Source organism: Alexandromys fortis, unplaced genomic scaffold (genome assembly GCF_014885135.2).
Source record: "Alexandromys fortis isolate MF-2015 unplaced genomic scaffold, M_Fortis_MF-2015_v1.1 scaffold_351, whole genome shotgun sequence".
NCBI classification, from domain to species: Eukaryota; Metazoa; Chordata; class Mammalia; order Rodentia; family Cricetidae; genus Alexandromys; species Alexandromys fortis.
In genome coordinates, this window is record NW_026068251.1 from 314,560 (window position 1) to 331,476 (window position 16,917).

A 16,917-nucleotide genomic window follows, 5' to 3' on the forward strand; every position below is an offset into this window, starting at 1 on the left:
CCTTGGCCCTCATACCAAACAACTTTTTAAGAGATTAAACCATGAGTCATCAAAACAAGAATTACCAAAATGATAATTAAAAGTATGTCAATCCCGGTTGATTATCCTTTCATTTAATTGTTCCATTTTTAAATCATACATTACATAACATACAGATACCTAACTTTCTCTACCATAATTGTTTTTCCCATTTTTTATTGTGGAGAAAAAACTCATTTAATTCCTCCCTTTAAGAATTCCCAATTTTTTCACCAAATCTGCTGCTGATGACAATGAAGACGTGAGGCTGACTGCTACTGTGTAGAGCAGTAAAAACCTGACTAGATTTCAAGGCAGCAATCTAGTCTGGCATTACCCCAAGAAGGGGTTTCAGAGAAAGCCCTCTAGGAGAGAAGAAAGGAAAACCTGGCTGACAAGGCAGTTACTCAAGCTGTGTGTAGGTCTGGCCTATGCCGTTGCGTGCAAAGCCACAAATAATTTTTTTCATAGATTGTACCCAAAATACTGGGTGCCTGATGTAACATGAATTCTAATTGGTATTAATAATAAGAACCAATGCCAGGTGGTGGTGGCGCAGGCCTTTAATCCCAGCACTTGGGAGGCAGAGGCAGGCAGATCTCAGAGTTTGAGGCCAACTAGGTCAAAGTGAGTTCCAGGACAGCCATGACTGTTACACAGAGAAAACTTGTCTCGAAAAATCAAAAAACAAATAAATGTTTATTTACTTATATAAAATAATAAGAACCCAGAGACAGATATAGGTGTTAATGCTGAAGGTCGTAGAAGCAGAGTGACCAGTTACTTGAGTTCTTTTACCTCTACCAATGTTCAGACCAATGGGGTGATCCTGTCCTGAATGCCATCTTCAGAATCCATCCGTTTCCACCAAACCTCAGACTGAGCTCCTGTCTCCGTCTGACTTAAATTCCTCACCCCACACAGCCATATCCCTTCCTGTCTCTGGTGTGGGACTCCATTGTAGTAAGATTAAAGGTGTAAGCCACTACCACTTGGTCTCTAGTGGCTTAGTTCTGCCAGTCAGGCAAGCTTTATTTGTTAAAGCACAATAAAAGTATCACTATAGTCTTCTGCCTAGGACTTAATGGCAGGGAGGCCCCAGATGCACCCCAAACAAAAGAGGTCATTGCCAGTGCTCTTGGTTAGACACCCTAAGTACATGATGTTGCTAAAGACATCAAACACCTTTGTTGCAAGATAGAAAGACAGCAATCTTGAACATACTGGGAAACTTTCCTTCCTGGTTACCTTTCATAGACTGCTGACCAAGAAATGATGTCAATGGTCTTAGTTACCCCTGGATTCTGCATCTTACAATAAAAACCTACTAGGCAAGATTTGTGCACTGGTACAATACTAGAATGACTGCTTATGGTCATAACCAACCACTCTCTTGATTGGTTTTGAATCCTGTTTTATAGAGAGGAACTCATGCCATACTCATAAACCAAGGCTTGGAATATAGTCCAAGGATAGAACCTATTGATTTTTCATTAATGATCAAGTTGTTAATCTTCCAACTATGTATTTGTTTATAAGTATCACTTTGTTCTACTCTCAACCCTGCTGAAATAAGTCTTCTCTCAGTTGATGGCGGGTAATAAAGAGACTCATACCTGTTCCGAAAGTACTATGAAAAAGTAACTGTAATATTGGCACAAATAAAATTTCATTGTGGCCGAGGAAGGGTCCCACGAGTCTACTTTATCTCTATGAGGGTCTACTGGTAGTTAATGGTGGTTATTTCATTTTATTTTATAGTGTGGAGTAAATACTTAGACATTTTTTCTTCAGTAGTTAGGTATGGCAAGTCCTTCTGTATATATGTTCTTTTATTGAATAATGAATAAAGAAGCTGCTTTGGGCCTATAGCAGGACAGAACAGAGCTAGGGCGGAGAAAACTGAATTCTGGGAGAAAGGCAAAGTCAGGAGAAGCCATGTAGTCGCCACTAGGGACAGATGCACTGGAAACTTGCCAGTAAGCCACAGCCACGTGGCGATACACAGGTGAGTAGAAATGAGTTAAGATGTAAGAGTTATCTAGAAATATGCTTAAGCTATTAGCCAAACAGTATTGCAAATAGTATAGTTTCTGAGCGATTATTGCAGAGCTGAGAGTGACAGAAACCTCTTCCAACAAATTGGCACCCAACATTGTTGTCTGAGGTTTTCTGTTCTGCCCGGTTCCCACAGTCCTCAAGTCTCAAAGAAATTGTCCAGAGGTCTACATTAGTTATAAACTGATTGGCCTCGTAGTTCAGATTTCTTATTAATTCTTAAAACTTATATTAGCCCATTTTTCTTGTTTATGTTAGCCATGTAGCTTGGTATGTTATTCTGTAAGGCAGTCACATCCTGCTTCTTCTGTGGCTGGGTCACAACTCCAGACAGAACTCTCCTCTTCCTAGAATTCTCGTTGCCCTGCCTCTACTTCCTGCCTAGCTACTAGTCAATTACCATTTATTTAAAATATAAGTGACAGGGTACAAACCATTTTCCCACAGAACAACATGGGGCCCAAACCCACGACCCTGAGATTGAGTCTCACGCTCTACCAACAGTAGTTCAAAATGAATTTTGATCCTTAGGGATCTTGTTTAGTTTTCTTTTGCCAAACGGAGTTTCTCTGTATAGCCCTGGCTGTTCTGAAATTTCCACCATGGCCCAGGTTGTGCTCACTGAGATCCACCCACCTTTGCCTCCTGAGTACTGGAAATTAAAGACATGCACCACCAAGCTCAGAGTGCATGAGGATTCTGTTTGTGATAAACTCATGTTGTCTCACGTACAGCTCATCTCTTTACAGCTTTTCACCTTCATTATAGTATAAGTTTTAACCCTATTAAAGATTTTGAAAGTGAACAAAAGATAAGTATCTACTAGAACATTTCCTTGTGTTTTATCTCATACTGTATTTGTTTTTATTTTGGCAATTTTAGCATTAGGTCAAAAATTTGTCAAATTCAGTGTGTATGGTGGGTGTGATTTCTAGTGAACAGAAATATATGGGAATTATAGATGACATGCTTTTATATGCTTTCTCAGAATTATGAATTTTGTGAGGTACAGTACAGAGATCTTTGTCACATATTTTTATGTTACTACCATTTACTTGAGAGGGTATATGTACTTATCAGTTCTGGCGCTAACTACATAGGCCAGGATAGTCTGAGACTAGGTATCGTCTTGCCTCTGCCTCCTGAGTGCTAGGATTAATGGCATGCACTACTTAAGTCTACCATTATTATAAATTCTTGAATGTTGAACAAGATGAACAGTTTTTAGGTCATCTTACTTGGTTTTCCGAACAGGAATTCATTACGTAACAGCCTTGGCTATCCTGTAACTAGCTTTGTAGACTAGGATGGCCTCAAACTCACATGTATTCACCTGCCTCTGCCTCCCCAGTGCTGGCATTAAAGGGAGGTACCATCAGCATTGCCCCACTAAGCTAAATGATTTTATTACAGCTTTCCCAGGGGTCAGAGACATCAATTAGTAGGTAAGAGCACTGGTTCCTCTTTCAAAGGACCAGGATTCAATACCCAGCACACACATATGAACAAACAACTGTCTGGAAGTTCAGTTTTAGGGAATCTCATGCACTCTACTGGCATTCACAGACACCAGGCAAACATGTAGTGCACAGAAAGTGTTGTAGGCAAAGAACCCAGATACATTTAAAAAAAAAAATTCATACAGCTAGTAGTACACAATTTTATTTTAATATAAACTCTTGTCATATTTTTTAAGATTTAAATCTTCTTTAAAGGCTTTTACAAGTTTTTATATTTATGCTTCTATTGTGTATGATGTTGGGGTTTATAAGCAGAGAATAATGAGAAATGCTACGTCACATCATGAGAATGGTAGTTTTCTCTCCAGCGTGAACTCTCTGATGTCTTCTAAGACTCGAAAGATAAATATAAGACATGTCACAGTCTTTGCACTTGTGAAGATTTTCTCCAGTATGAATTTTCTGATGTGCTCTGAGGTAGGAACACCTAGTAAAGGATTTGTCACATTCCTTACAACTGTAAGGTCTCTCTCCAGTGTGAACTCTCTGATGTGTTCTGAGATTTGACATGTGGCTAAATGATCTGTCACATTCCACACATTTGTAAGGCTTTTCTCCAGTATGAAGTTTCTCGTGTCTTCTAAGATTTGATATCTGACTAAAGGACATGTCACAGTCTTTGCATTTGTAAGGTTTCTCTCCAGTATGAATTTTCTGATGTATTTTAAGACTAGAAATCCGGAGAAAGGACATATCACAATCTTTGCATTTGTAAGGTTTATCTCCAGTATGCATTTTCTGATGGGCTCTAAGATATGAGCATGTAGTAAAAGGTTTGGCACATTCCTCGCAACTGTAAGGTCTCTCTCCAGTGTGGACTCTCTGATGCGTACTAAGATATGAGTTATGGGTAAAGGATTTGTCACATTCCCTACATTTGTAAAGTTTCTCTCCAGTATGAGTTTTTTGATGTGCTCTAAGGGTTGAAAACTCAGGAAAAGATCTGTCACATTCCTTACATCTGTAAGGTTTCACTCCAGTGTGAACACTCTGATGTCTTCTAAGATGTGAGCACTTGATAAAGGATTTGTCACATTCCATACATTTGTAAGGTTTCTCTCCAGTATGAATTTTTTGATGTGTTTTAAGGGTTGAGTTCACAGTAAAGGATTTGCCACATATGTCACATTTATAAGGCTTCTCACCAGTATGGATTCTGTGATGCCTTTTGAGATGTGATAATTCAAGAAAGGACTTACCACACTCTTTACATTTGTAAAATATCTCTAAAGAATGAGTTTTCTGATGCCATCTAAGAGATGCATAGTGTGTAAATGCTCTGTCACACTCGTTGCATTTGTAAGGCTTCTCTCCAGTATGCAGTCTATAATGTCTTCTAAAGTGTGAAAGTTGATGAAAGACCTTGCCACATTCTTGACAACTACAATGTTCCTCAGCAGTATGGATTTTTTGATGTGTCCTGAAACCGGAAAGGTGGGCAAAGGATTTGTCACATTCCTTACATTTATAAGGCTTCTCTCCAGTATGTATTTTTAGATGGCTTTTAAGAGCTGCAGACTGTCGAAATGACTTTCCACATTCTTTGCATGTGTAAGGTTTTTCTCCAGTATGAAGTCTTTGATGTATTCTAAGATTTGCACACTGGTTATAGGATTTGCCACAAAAGTTGCATTTGTAGGGATTATTTCCATTATGAATTCTCTGATGTACAGTGAGACTTGAGGCAGTACTGAAACATTTCTTGCATTTCCCACACTGGTAAGGTTTCTCTTTAATGTAGATTGGTTGTTGCAAAAGACTGTATGTAGAGTCAAAACAGTCATCATATTCTCCCTGCCTTTGCTTTTTATTTGCAGTGTAGAGTCTCTGATCTTTATTAATGCTGGAACACAAATTTAAAGATTTCTCACAGTCCTTAGGTTTGCAAGGTTCTTCTCCAGAGTGCATGCTGTCATGTCTGTCTAGGTTTGATGAGTCAACAGAGGCATCCCCATGACTATTGCACCTGTAGTTATTAGAGTTTTCTGTAGTTTCACTTGTTCTATATACTGCACATGTGGAGGGGTCATGAAGCACTTTGCCAAGCTCATCACACTGACAACACTCCTTTTCAGTCTTCACTTGTTGATGGACAGGATCACATTTACAATAGTTCTCTGAAAATGAGTAAAATTCAGAATAATAGAGTTTGGTTCAAGATTAAACATTTCATTAATGACTGTCACTTTGAGATGTCTCTTAAGGTAAGTCTACCAGGAACTAGACATTTTTTTTACTGTAATTTTATGTATTCTCACAAAAACAGCCTAACAGCCTTCAAGTGTCTGTGATTAATAATAGATATCTCATCTTTACAAAAAATGTCAAACAGCACAGGACAGATCATATAATTGAGGAATCAGCTTTGGTATACAGTTCACTGACTAATTATATCTAGAAACATGCCTCTATGTTTAAATATTTCTTCTCAGAAATTGAGAAGCAGGAGCTTCATTCAATCCCAGGTTCACATTATTTACACTTACTAGTGATAGTCCATGCAGAATACTGTTCAGGAGACCCAATTCCTTTAAGGATTAAAGTCTAATTTAAAAGCATCACAGGGTTTATTTCTTTCTCTAGAAAAACACATTAGATTCTTCAAAGGTAATAAATGCATCCAGGTGGTGGAGATGCACACTTTTAATCCCAGCGAGGATCTATTTCTGTGAGTTAGAGGCCAGCCTGATCTACAGAGCAAGTTCCAGGATAGGCTCCAAAGCTACACAGAGAAACCCTGTCTTGAAAAAACGGGGCGGGGGAGGGAGGAGGAAAAGAAAATACTAATAATGGTTGTAAAGACAGTGTTCTGCCAGACATCAGAGGCTCTAGATTATCTGAGGCAGGGCTGTCATGGGCAGCTATTGCTAATCTCTATCCTCCACTGTCTGAGATCCACACACTGCTGTGTTTCTTAACGTTCCTGACAGGGTTGTTCTCAAGTCTACTCTGTACACCGACTCCTGAGAGTATTTCCCAGAACGGGGTTTGTGTGTTATCTACTGAAAAGAAAATGAAGATTTTAATATGAAGACACAACAGCAAGAAAGGCAATTATAGAATAATCCTAATCCATGGACATTCACATCAAACTCAAAATTTGGAAAATTATTTCACTCTCATTTCAGCAGAGTCAAATAAAACGTCAATTTGTACTAATTATTAAGTCATCATAATTCAGGTGCAATACACACAGCAGCTTCTAACAGATATTACAACAGACAGAATGCATCCTGGAGCCAGAAGACTACACTATGTTAAATGATCAAGAGTCTTTTCAAGTGGAATTGAATTTCAGTTCTTCTTTTCTCTTTAACTGGAAGCCATGACTCTTGCCCTGTTCATTCACTAGCCCACCCTCGTTAAGACTACTCTCTTCTCTAGACATTCCAGGGCAATCTCATTTTCTCTGCACAGGTGACCAGGCTTGCCTTGCATGCAATAATCCAAATGTCCTGTGAGGTAACCCATGACCCATGCTAGAATTTTAGAAAGAATACAGACATCTAACATAGTATTCTGCTCCTTACATGAAGAGAACACATAGTAGATGAATACAGGAATGACTTCCAACTGCTATTTCCTGTCACAATCTTCAGCATATTTAGGGCGAATTTTCAGTTTCCTTGAATTTCTTCTCAGAATTCAAAACCATGGCAGTACAATCATGGACATGGAGTTCTAATATATGGGTAAAAAATACTATACGATACTAAGTTTCTGAATACATTCTGGAACCAAAATGAGGGGTGCATGATACCGCTAACATGGAAAATGAAAAGAAAAATGTAAATTCCATGAAAAAGTTCTTTTCTCCTACCAGTCTTTCAGTAGTCTCCTGTTGTTTCCATGGCAGCTTAATAGAGTTTATAACCTATGAAGTCAGTACATACAAATGATGAGATAGGAATTCTAGAAGCAAAATGATCTCACCCACAGAGACCAGGTTGCTGTAATTCTCCAACATCACATCAATGTACAAAGCCCTCTGAGCAGAGTTCAGGCATTCCCACTCCTCCTGAGGGAAGTCCACAGTCACATCCCTGAATGTCAACAGACCCTGAAACAAAAAGTACAGTTTGAGTAGGAAACAGAGTGCTTTCCTAGATTTGAGGAGTCTTGAGGAAATATAGATGAGTGAAGACAATTAGTCAACCAAAAATGATTTCTAATACAGTCACCTTGAATAATAAATTTCTTAACCCTGTGAATATAGAATGAAACAATAGTATCACAAGCATATACACAAAACAACAGGTATTTAAGGTATGGACATGGTTATTTATCTTTTATGGATGCTGTGTTCATATCCTACAGGATCAGAGTGTACATGTGTCAGAAGGAAAATGGTGATGAGGAAATGTGCTTGAAATGTTATACCTGAGGATCACAGTAAAATATTGATAGTGAATCAATTCTGTGAACTCTATATTATAACATGCTAAGTATGTATATTTAAATTCTAGGTGCAATGCTAGTCCATTAAAGAGAAAAGAAGGCAGAATTCATTAATAACTTTATAGGCAAAGAATTTTGTTTTTTTCCCTACCATAATATGAGTGCAACAGCACTGTATACTATCAAGTTTTACATTAACATATAAGAAGAGGTAACATGTGGGATTGCTTTTATAAGAATATTTGAGACACTACCAAGCAGATAGAAAAATCTATATCAGCCACATTTGATATAATCTAAAATTTTAAGTAATAGGCATAAGGCAACTTAGACAAGTACAATTTCAGAAGTTCTGACGAATATTTCATTCTGAAAGAATTATACAAACTGAGCGAAATCCAAAACCACGCCAAATAATGATTTCAGTTGCAGCTAAGTCGTAAATGTACATTTATGTGTAGTAACTGAGAATGAATTCAGAAGTGACATAGACTTCCTGTGAGTAAATGAAGATATTAAATTGTTTGAGAATTATAGTCACTTTTCAGTGCTTTCCTAATATAATATAGCACAGAAGAATGGCTCTGGAGAAAATTTGAGCTATTGTGTCTGAATTTTGTAGTCCTCAATGTGCTTTTCAGTATTCATGTTGTATCAAATAAAAATGAATCTGTACCTGAAACATTTTCGATAGGGGCTCATACCTAGAATTTACTGAGAATTACATCAACTAAATACCAAGGAAATAAAACTGCCAATCAGCAAATAGGCAAAGGAAGTGAACAAAGACTTTTTTAAAGACAAAAACCACAAATGGCCAATAAATATTTCAAGTCTTCAGGGTCTTTAAAATGTCATCATGGAAACACAAAATAAAATTACTTTGAAATAGTGCATCACTCCAGGCTTAGAATGGCTGTTATCAACTAGCCTGACACCAAATGTTGAGAGGATGTAGAGAAGAAAGGACCGCCATTAACTGTTTTATGTGTGGGGGTCTGTGAAATAATATAGCCATTGTGGGAATAAGTGTAGATTACTGAAAAAAATTGAAGATGGAACTAATTCATGACCCGGGATTGTCACTCCTGGGAAGACAACCAGAGAACTGCATACCCCAACATAGAGATATTTACACCCCAGATACATTGCTCCATTATTCATCATAGCAAAATTATGTAATCAAGTAAATTGTCTAACAAAAGACGAATGTACAATGAAAATGGTATACATATAAAAAGGAATACTATGCAGCAGAAGAAAAAATGTAATAAAATTTGTAGGAAGATGGAAGGATTTAAAATATGCAATATTAAGTGAAGTCACACAGTGGTAGAAAGAAGAAACCATGTTTTCCCTTGTCTGCAGAATCTAGTCAACCACGTGTGTATATGAAAACAATGTACAAGTGGGCACAGCAGGAAATGAGGAAAGAAAACAAGAAAGGTTAAATAACAGGGTTGAGGTAGGACTCAATGCAGGTAATGAACACAAGTTTTGAAAAAGGAGATCAAGCTAAGAGCTTTTCTAGTTCTAATTTCATCAGGTTTTCTTTTTCGTAGTAGACAAGTTCAGAAAAATATATTTGATACTGAAAATATAAAATCCCATGTGAGGCTCAAGAGCTTCTGTTCCCAACTACTACTCTAACTACATGAAAGTACATCAGGATGTGTACTCTGTAGATCTGGGTATTTTCAGTGTGTGATTTTGTTCTTGTTTGTTTGTATATTTTCTATAATAAAATTTAAAAAATAATCAGAACCAGAAAATTATAGGTTTGCAATGTCTGAATATACATTACTAGAAAAGGAGTGGACATGACCACTGACCTGGGACATGTTTATTGGAGAGCCAGCCATTTCTTTCTGCTTCTCTTCTTTAAGTTTCTCTTTCAGGAGCAATGAATAGATGGCTTGTTGGCCTTTTATATAAGGGATCAAAAAGAAAAAGTTAATACTGAAAGGATGTCAAACCACATGAAAAGACTCAAGCAACAAAATACACCAGGTATCTGGCCAATGATTCCCAAAGTCAGAAGATCATGCAACAACATTTTAGCATTGGAGAAAAAAAAAATCACTACCAAACATATCATTGCATCCAAAAAATCCTATATTAAAACTGATGGAGATGTAAGTGCAGTTCAAGGTATTTTTGAAGTAACACAATTCATTTCAACAAAGCTGGACAGAAAACAACACATCAAAAGCAAAATATATAAAGGAAAAAAATCAGAGGAATTATCCCTAAGAAAATGGGAAATAATAAATTTCATTTGAAGAATAGATAAATATAGGAACTGGGAAGTAATAAACCATGGGAAAGACAGCAAACCACTAATTCCCATAGAAAAAGAAGAGGAATACTGTGGATAATTAAACCAACAACATCAAAAGCAAAACCATAGGGATTAAAAGTCCTATCAAAAAAAAAATCTAGCCACTCTCAAAGTCAGTATAAAAAATCCTCAGTTAAGTAAATATAGCATATGACCCAGATGTTCCACTCCTTGGCAAATGCTCAGAGGATTAAACATCCTACTTCACAGACACTTGCTCAGTCATGTTCACAGCTGCTCTACTCACAATAGCTACAAAAGGTAAACAACCTTAATGTCCTTCAACTAACAAATGGATAGCGAAAGTGTGGTACACATACACTATGGAATACAATTCAGCTGTAAAGAAAATTGAAACCACGAGCTTTGCAGGTAAATGAATGAACCCAGAAAAAATCATTCTGGGTGAGGTAATCCAGATCCAGAAAGACAGACAATGGCTGTTCTCTCTCCTAGGAAGTTCCTAGCTTCAAATCTTCAGATGTGAGTCCACAACCTGGAGTGACTGCAGTAACCAGGAAAGTAGAAGGAGACCACCGTGGGGTGTGCGTGGGTGGGTGTGAGTGGGTGGGTAATAGAGAAGGGAATGACATGGAACAAGTCATCTGAAGGGGCAAATGGAAAAACAGGGAGGGATTTAATTATGGAGAAATGACAGATATAAACACTGAAGAAAACCGGTAAGGATGTCTAAATAGTCATAAGGAATCCATCTATATTTTCAATATTATCCATCTAAGGAAAAATGCCTAAAATACATGTCTGAATATTTATATTTTAGAGTGTAAATGATAATGCTGATAACTCTCCCCACAAGAGCCACAGATTTTCTAACAAAATCACCCACACAAGGCATGAGAAGAAGTTGTTGATTACAGCTGTGCAAGAGACTCCCTAACCATTATAGGCCATTACTGTTGCCCATGATTGCCTCCCAGAGGTTGAGTCTCTATTATTGAAGAAGTCATGCAATTCACTCATAGAAGACAAAGGACTAAAGCTGGATCAGAACTTAAAACCTTCTTTCTGTAGATTAGCTTTCGTGGTACCTGAAGGCAACATTCAAGCTTCCAAGGGAGGGAGCCAGCCAACAGTCCTACCCGCTTATGGCAACCATGAACCACAAATGCGATCTGCTATGCATGATAACTGTCAGGGTGCAAGAGTGGCACACACACCTTGATGGTAACCAACAGTTTCTAATTGGACTTAAGACCTTCCAAAGAACAGGGAAACATGACTGCGACTGGAAACCTAGCTAGTTCCCCTAGGGCCCGTGTAGGCACAGATCTTGGTGGAGAACTACAACTGGTACTTTATTAAATCAACAAAATCCTGAACTGTATCCTAAAAACTTTCCATAGTCCCAGAAATAAATGTAGTTCTCACCACTCATCGAGAAAAGTTCCTTTTGAGAACATGAATAGAGATTATTATACAGAATCACAATCAGTCAAGATGTAGAGTTGCGATGCTCAGTTCCAACTGACACATACACAACACCGCTCCTTCAGCAAACTCAGGGAACACTGAGAGACAGGGGATGGGAACAGTGGAAGAGCCAGAACAGGACATTTGCTTTGACATTTCCTAGAAAAGTCAGAGAAGATACACACTTCAAATCTTACAAAGGGCTGCCTAAACAGGAGCAGAACAAGGACAACACCAAGAGACATGCTAACTTGGGAAGAGAAAGCTCACTAGGCCTCAACCCTAGTCAAACATGAAGGAATTCTGAGAGCTGGAGAAACAGTCTTCCCTAGAGAAAAGAGCATCATATGGTTATCGAACACCGAATGTTTATATTCTCAGTTCAAACTGCATGACATTTAAACTTCCCACAATAACCTTCACAAAAATTGTAAAGAAAACCCGAGAATTTATGTTGACACAAATTCCCTGGGTACACAGCACTCAGAAAAATGTTGTAATGCTTGAGTTACACCATTGCGGTTCCAGATTAGACTAATGCAATAGTGCAGCAGATCCAGAACCTGCCTAATAGCAATGACCAGGGGAATGTCAGCAAAATTACACAAATACGTGTTGTAGACTGGATAGTCTCTTCAAACAGTGGTATTGGGAAAAGTATTTATCCACATAGAAAAACATGAACCTAGGTTCAAATTTCTCCTACAAACAATGAATCAGAGATTTTCATATATGGTCCGAAACAGTGAATCCTGCATAGTAACACAAAGGGGTAACACTTGATACAACAGTAGGAACTGACAAACAGTACTGTGTAAAATAAAAAAAAAAAAATTCATGGAAATCAATTAAAAGTATGAAGAGACACCCTACAAAGCAGATACATTGATTGGCTATAAATAGATTTTATAGTACAATGGATCAAAAGCCAGAATCTATAAAAAAAAAATTCAAAGGGAACAAATAACATACTTAATAAATAAGCAAATGAATTGAATAAACTGGGCTTAACAGCAATTCTAATGGTCAATATGTACATAAAAATAATAAAGTATAGGTCTTAAATAATACAAATGTAATATACAAAGATTCCAAATCTGCCTAGTCAGTGTCCACACTCAACTTCCTAGACAATAACAAATGCATCTCTTTCAGTAATTTTTTGAAATGTAAATAGATAACATTTTTTATCTAAGCAAAAGATATAAATACATAATTTAAGGAATGAAAAATGAGATCTGACATTAAAATATGTAGTCTTATGAGAAAGAGTCGTTGCATATCTAAAGATGGAAAATATTGAGAAAGAATGAATTCTTTATAATGCTATGACTATGGACAGCAGTAGACTTATGATAGTTACAGCAGTGACAGAAAGATCAAGACAAAAGTATCAAAATACAGAAGAAAGAGTGACAGCAAATGACAAAACGGTCCATTAGATAGAAAGTCTTTGACCAACAAGAAGAGTACACGTGACAAAACTGGGAATGCAGATATCCGCAGCAGGCAGAAAACACGAGAATACATAAAGCATGTTAAAATTGACACATGCCTCACGTGCCTTTCAAACACAACAAGACAACCTAGAGGGAGGACTGTCTTCCCTAAGACTCCAAGCAATTCCTATCTGAATCCCATTAGCCTGTTTTACAGAGAGTAATCCTTAAAGTACCAAGGAACAACAGAGGCAGAAAATACGAAGAGGATTAAACTCAGAGGTGATCTCTCAGTATATTAAAATCACAGCAATGGAAACCACAAGGAATTGTCATGACCATGGACACCAGGCGATCACCATGGGGAGACAGTACAGATGGAGTGGCAGCCTGTAAATATACTTTCTGATTTCTTATAAAACTATGCTGGTATTATTTTCAGAAATAATGGTGACATTAACACTAAGAAAGCAGAGAATGTGCTAGAATATCAAAACTTCAAGATTGTGAATGCAATAAATAAGCCTAGAGGTATTAATTTGATCATTTTATAATACACTAAATTCATAGAAATGAAAACCAATTAATATGGAATGATGACAAGATCAGTGATATGAACAAGTAAGAACAGTATCCCTCACAATTCATTGATGTAGGAGTCCCCTCTTCATCCTATGAGTATGTTTTCTTACCACCGGTTAATAAAGAAGCTACTTCAGCCTACAACAGGGCAGACTATAGCCAGGATGGAAGAAATAGACATAGAGAGAAGAGGTGGAGTCAAGGAGACACCATGTAGGTACCAAAGGAGAAAGACACCAGCCACCAGCTTGAACCTTACCAGTAGGCCACATCCTTACAATGATACACAGATTAATAGAAATGGGTTAATTTACGATGTAAGAGTTAGCAAGAAATATGCCTAAGCTAGTGACCAAACAGTGATGTAATTAATATAGTTTCTGTGTTATTATTTAAGTCTGGGCAGCCAGGAAACAGACAAGCAGTCTCATTCTACAATGCATAGTCAAATAAAATTTATTTGACTCCTAGTATCAATTCTTCTGCAGAACCTGTTTTCAAACCTACTACAGGATAATTCTGTGATCTTTCTTCATGGAAGTCTCCAGAATATTTCTAGTGAAACAGAATGTGGGAAAACTGATTTCATGTCCTGCTTCCACATTCACTTGAACCCCTTGCCATCCCTTCTGCAATCCCTCCAAATACCTGGATCCTTAGCTACAGTCTCCTCCCTCTCCATCTTCCAGGCCTCTTTGTTCTGCAGCACAGTGAGCAGGTCTGGGTGATCAGTTGACCCTGCACATGAGAAAGAGATTCTTCAGGAAGCACCTGGATTTCTAACACAGTACTGTGCTCAGTAGATGAAGAGAAAACTAAATACAGGATTATACAAGTGATTCCCCAATTGTCATCAATGTCAGAATGCTGAAATTATTTAGAAAGTGTTTTCAGTTAGTGTAACTTGAATGCCACTTCAATAACAGCTCAGTCAAAACTCAGGTGCAGAAACAACACTGAATTATTGGGACAAGAATATTACACACTAGTGACATTGTGAATTTACCATAGCCCCAATATGATAGAAGCCTTAGATCTCTAAAAGGGTCACACACGTGCAGGGTGATTTGCCAAAACACTCTGAGGAGGAGAAAGGGAGTCTGAAGCAATGCAGTTTCACCCACAGAAACCAGATCACTGCAATTCTGTAACATCCAGTGTTGGTACAAAGCCCTCTGAGCAGGGTCCAGGCATGGCCCCTCCTCCTGGAGAAGTTCACTGTCACACTACTGGCTGTCAACAGACCACAGAATAAAAAAACCAACAGTTTCAGTTCCAACAGTTGTGTTGGTGCACACCTTTAGTCCTAGCACCTGGGAGAAACAAGTGGGTGGAATTCTACGAGTTCCAAAACAGTCTGGTCTACCTGGTAAGTTTGGAGGCAGACAGAGCAATGCAGTTAGTTCATATGTCAAAATGAAGCAAATTCAAGAATCAAAAAATAAGTTTGATCATGCGTCCATGTACTGAGTGATTTTCTTGAGGTAAGGAGACAAAAGGCTATTCTAGCTATTTTTTCTGATGTAGATGAGTTATTGTAATTATTCAAAGGATGCTTCCTAAGATTATTTTATACTGTAACACGTTTTCATTCCTTTTTTCGTTTTTCTCCCCCGAGACACGTTTCCCTATGTAGAGCAGGATGTCCTTAAACTTGCTCTGTAGACCAGGCTGGCAAGGAACTCCCAGATCACTTGTGTATGCCTCCCAAATGCTGGGACCGAAGGCGTGGCCAGCACCACCATGTAGCTTATAATACCTTTTGTAACTGTGAAAATACTGTGACCTAATACTATAGAAAGCATACTGCGTTTTTCCCATCTTTAAGCTGCACATAAAGAACTCAGCAGAAAAATACACATTTTTTTCTTTTCTCTTCTTTCCTCTTTTGAGACAGGGTCTCCCCCATGAAGCTGTGACTGTCCTGGAACTCATTAGGTAGACCAGACTAGCCTCAAAATCGTTGAGACCCACCTAGTCTGCCTCCCCTGTGGTGGGATTAAAGGTGTGTGCCACCAAGTCTGCCAAAGACACTTTTTAAAAATGCTCTTTTTACATTACTAAGTATATACGTGTCATATGAAAATTTAAAGGCAAATAAAGTTTACTTTTAAATGTTAATGTTTACAACCATACCTATGGAGCTCGCAAAAAAAAATACTTTCGGATTCAATTAAATTTGCAGGCGTTCATTTCATGACTAATATATAAAAGAGCTCTAGAAATGCAAAATCCCTAGTTCTGTGTGCCATTCTCTTGAATAGGGAAGTGGTGTAACACGAAAGTTGGCGTAGATGAACGTAAATTTGAAGAGCTTTGTTCTGTTCACCACAGCACGGAGAACTGTATTTACAAACATCAACACATAAACTCAAATATTCTAATCGGCTATTTTTATGAGAATATTTTAGCAATCAGAAGGTCAAAGAAAAAAAAAACCTGTCAGGATTCGTTCAAGTCATATTATCTAAAATTTACCGACGAGGGCAAGAAATCCACAGTAGAATTTCAGAGCCAGTTTCCTTATGAGCAGCGGAGAAACAGCTCTGGACCCTTCCCTCCTGGGTACCAGCCCCGCAGCTCCTCTGACCTGGGAGGTTCCAGGGCCGCCGGGCTGCGGTTCCCCCACTGCTGACTTTCCCAGGCCGCCCCGCGGTGACAGCGGCTGCGGGGAGTTTTCGCGTCCCCGCGACACCCGCCGCATCCTCTGCACCCAGGTCTGCACAACGCGGATTCCCCACCGGGCAGGTCTCCGACAGGGAATAGTACTCGTCCCTTCCGTCTTTTGCTCCTCCGAACAACTTACCGGCCTCAGCAACCCTCCTCCCCAGCTTTAACCAGGTATCTCCTCCAACCCCGCCCAGCGTGCACTTCCTCTACACCTGACCAGTGGCAAACGACTTTCTCTAAACGCTATTTCCGGTTGAGTGTCTCCTCCCCAGTGAGACCCGGCGCTCTTCCTGCGTCTCAGGCTTGCATCCACACAGCTCCAGCTGTCAGGCTGCCCTGCACCCGCTCTGCACAGCTCCCCACAAACTTGCTGCCAGCCTAGAGCAGAACTGGATCTAGGAGGAGGCTGCATCCGGGTGTCTGACTCAACAGTGAGTTCTGAACCCTTCAGATAAAAGAT

At 38.6% G+C, this 16,917-nt stretch overlaps 1 protein-coding gene and 1 pseudogene across 3 annotated transcripts; both read right to left on the bottom strand.

The window, feature by feature from the left end:
* Positions 1-16,917, bottom strand: part of LOC126494181 (zinc finger protein 54-like) — a 116,521-nt pseudogene that overhangs the window by 17,217 nt on the left and 82,387 nt on the right.
* Positions 3,726-16,660, bottom strand: LOC126494173 (zinc finger protein 54-like). 3 transcript variants are annotated; one of them, XM_050131409.1, is made up of 5 exons: positions 16,594-16,660; positions 14,436-14,525; positions 9,827-9,918; positions 7,530-7,656; positions 3,726-5,713 (listed from the first exon to the last, which is right to left on the bottom strand). In XM_050131409.1, the coding sequence occupies exons 2-5, from the start codon at positions 14,467-14,469 to the stop codon at positions 3,873-3,875; spliced, it is 2,094 nt and encodes a 697-aa protein (XP_049987366.1). In that variant the 5' UTR covers positions 14,470-14,525; positions 16,594-16,660; the 3' UTR covers positions 3,726-3,872. The 3 variants fall into 3 exon arrangements, with proteins under 3 accessions (XP_049987366.1, XP_049987365.1, XP_049987367.1); XM_050131408.1 differs by lacking the exon at positions 16,594-16,660 and adding an exon at positions 16,266-16,587; XM_050131410.1 differs by lacking the exon at positions 16,594-16,660 and adding an exon at positions 16,378-16,520.